Source organism: Myotis lucifugus, unplaced genomic scaffold (assembly GCF_000147115.1).
Source record: "Myotis lucifugus unplaced genomic scaffold, Myoluc2.0 scaffold_61, whole genome shotgun sequence".
In the NCBI taxonomy this organism is placed as follows: domain Eukaryota; kingdom Metazoa; phylum Chordata; class Mammalia; order Chiroptera; family Vespertilionidae; genus Myotis; species Myotis lucifugus.
This window is the reverse complement of record NW_005871109.1, coordinates 2,161,741-2,164,501: the sequence shown is the minus strand read 5'-3', so window position 1 is coordinate 2,164,501 and position 2,761 is coordinate 2,161,741. Positions and strand designations below refer to the sequence as shown.

The 2,761-nt window shown below is 48.9% G+C and overlaps 1 protein-coding gene across 1 annotated transcript in view; it reads left to right on the top strand.

Moving 5' to 3' along the window:
- Window positions 1–2,507, top strand: part of PARVA (parvin alpha) — a 47,983-nt gene extending 45,476 nt beyond the window's left edge. The window contains exon 12 of the mRNA XM_023754528.1: window positions 488–2,507. Coding sequence (XP_023610296.1) covers window positions 488–564 — 77 coding nt within the window. The 3' untranslated portion in view covers window positions 565–2,507. The remainder of the gene's footprint in view (window positions 1–487) is intronic.
- Window positions 2,508–2,761: the final 254 nt, after the last annotated feature.

Here is a 2,761-nt window from a genome sequence, read left to right as displayed (position 1 = left end):
TCCCCTCCTTCCTACCATTCATGGCTGGTTCTGAGGCAAGGGCAATCCCGCCCCCCCCCCACCCCCCAGGGACAGGTGCGATTTAGGGGAAGGTCAGGGGCAGAGAAGCACCCCTCCCACCTGGAAATGCTGAGTCCAGGGTGAAGGCTACATGAGCTGGGGTCTGCTTTATTTTACGGAGAGGCCATGCCCCAGGCTCAGCACCGCTGCCCCGCACTGCTCCCCGGCTCTGAATTCTCGCCGAACACTCCAAAACCCATCCTTCCGCACCCACTGGCCTCTGGTGGTCTCCTGGGGGTTGCTCCTGTCTCCCAGCGGGACAGGGAGCTCTTCTGGAGCACAGCATGATGTCCTGTGGCTGCGGGGGCATCCACGCAGGACCGCGTGGGCAAATGCGGCGGGTGGTGGATGGGAGAGGTTAACAGATGCCAACTTTGGGTCACGTGGCCCCCCACAAAGCGTTACATATTTTTTGTTCTCTACGCAGACATCGTCAACTGTGACCTGAAATCCACGCTGCGAGTGTTGTACAACCTCTTCACCAAGTACCGGAACGTGGACTGAGGGGCAGACCGCACCGTCCTCCGAACCACCTTAACCTGCTTATTCCTGCCTCCCGCTCTGTGCCATCCCACAAAGTCCAGCCACAGCTCAGAAATCATGGGACCTGAATTAGGAAGGAAACGATCAGAAACTCTGGGCTGACCCACACCTCCCAGGCCCTAGGTCGGAGCCAGCAGTGGCTTCGGAAGATTGTCCCCATCCTGGTGCTGGATCCAGATTTCCCTCAGTGTCACTTGGGAACCAGCTTAGGTCCAGGAGACACCCCCCACCCCCACAGAAGATGAAAATAGAGATAATAGTTACCATTTAATGGGTGTAAACTATGTGCCAGACATCACACGAAGTGCTCTGATGTACTCAAACTCAGTAGTTCTCGTGACTTCCGCTGAAGCAGGTGTTATACACCCCTTTCCCAGATGAGGAAAAGGCTCAGAGAGGTAAAGAGACTTGCCAGACCTTGGCATTTGTTTTTCCTCTTTGAACAACACACGTATTTGTTAATAACTAGCCAATTACATCAACGTTCTTTGCCTGTCCTATGGTTGTACGTGTATGTGTGCACGCACACCCACAAAGACAGGCGCCCACGGACCTCGCCGCCAAGCAGGCCAGGAGGGCTTAGTGATTCACACTCAAATTGGCAAATTTAATCCAATTAATAGTGTATGTGTGGCAGGAATCGTGTCCCTCAGCTCCTTTGTACAAATGAAAATTACTCTTAATTCCTTCAGATTGGTAATAACCCCACGCTCTGGTTTCAGGGTGACATTTGGGAAGGATTCTGTTTAAAATTAATGGAGTGGCACATTTCACAACCTTTTTGCTTGATTGCATGTAATGGAAGTGCCCCATATTTTACTGCAAAGTAAGTACTCAATTCATTATCATTAGGCAAATGTATAATATACGCCGGCACCACCGAGAGCTGGGCATAGGCCCACATGAGCATGGCTTGGGAAGTAGGGCTCTTCACCAGGGACCCTTGAACTTTAAAGAAAGGAACTCCTCTTTGCCTTCTAATTGATCATTTAGACCATTCCCGGCTAAGTCTGCCCACATGCAATTACCGGCTAATTCGGGCGAGGAAAAATGTAAGCCATTCAGACCCAAGCCGAGCCGCTTCCGTGCGTGGGCTACTGGCGGGCTTAAGGGGACTTGCATCCCCGCTCTGTGAACCCAGCTTGGAAACACAAGGCTCTAGTTGTCCCAGGCTGCCGGGGCCTGTGCGAATAAGAAAGGGGCTAAAGCTGGGGTGACTAGGAGGACAGAAGCATGGGGGGCGGGGGAGTATTTGCACACTTAACGATAAGGAAGTACCCTGAGACGAGAGACAGGGCTTGTGGGGTTTACAGTCTTCGTAAACTGGCCAAGGCCTTGGGATAATTAGTAACTCTTACTGGTCTATCTTCATTGTAGAATCTTCCCAAATATGCCAGATGGGCCCAGCCTGTGTGCCCGCCTCCAGAAGTCTGTGCCCATTGCACAAAGCCCTCTTCTAGTCTGAGGAATTCATTTTGATCCCCGTCTACGCCACCCAGAGCTGGGCCTCCCATATTGTCCAAAGCATTTCCTTCCAGCTCCTAAACATTTCCTCCTCTGCGGTCCATCTGCAGTGGCTCAGAACCCATACAATTTACAGATAATACATATTCCTTTGGATATTGTGCTCTAAGAAAGCATTGTTAATCAGCATAATGAGCACTTAAGGTGCAAAGACAATGTACTCTTGTGTCAATTGATGTGGAAGGATACAATTATTTTTTACATAAGTAGTGAAATGTTATGTTTTTCATTAGGAAATACTAAATAGTGTAATATTTGTTTGTTCTCTTTTAAATTCCTGATAGCAAATCAATGTAAGTCGTTGCTTTGTCTCCTTGAGTCGTACTAAAGCGGGTGAAATAAGAGCAATGAATACATTTAAACCTGCTTTGCTTTCCGAATTTTCTCCCTTGGTTTGTCTTTTATTTTCCTATATTCAAGCTGCAAATGCACACTGTAAGGAGTGTCCTTATTAAGGGAACTCCTTTTTGTGTTTTACACACACACGGCATGAAAACACCTCGGAACACTTGGGAAGTTTAATCACAGGTCTAATTTATCAGCATATTGTTTCAAGACTAAGGCCTTAGACTCAGTCCAGAATCCCAGGGCCTGCGCCTGCTTTTATCACCCTGTCATCTCCTTTAGAGGTTTT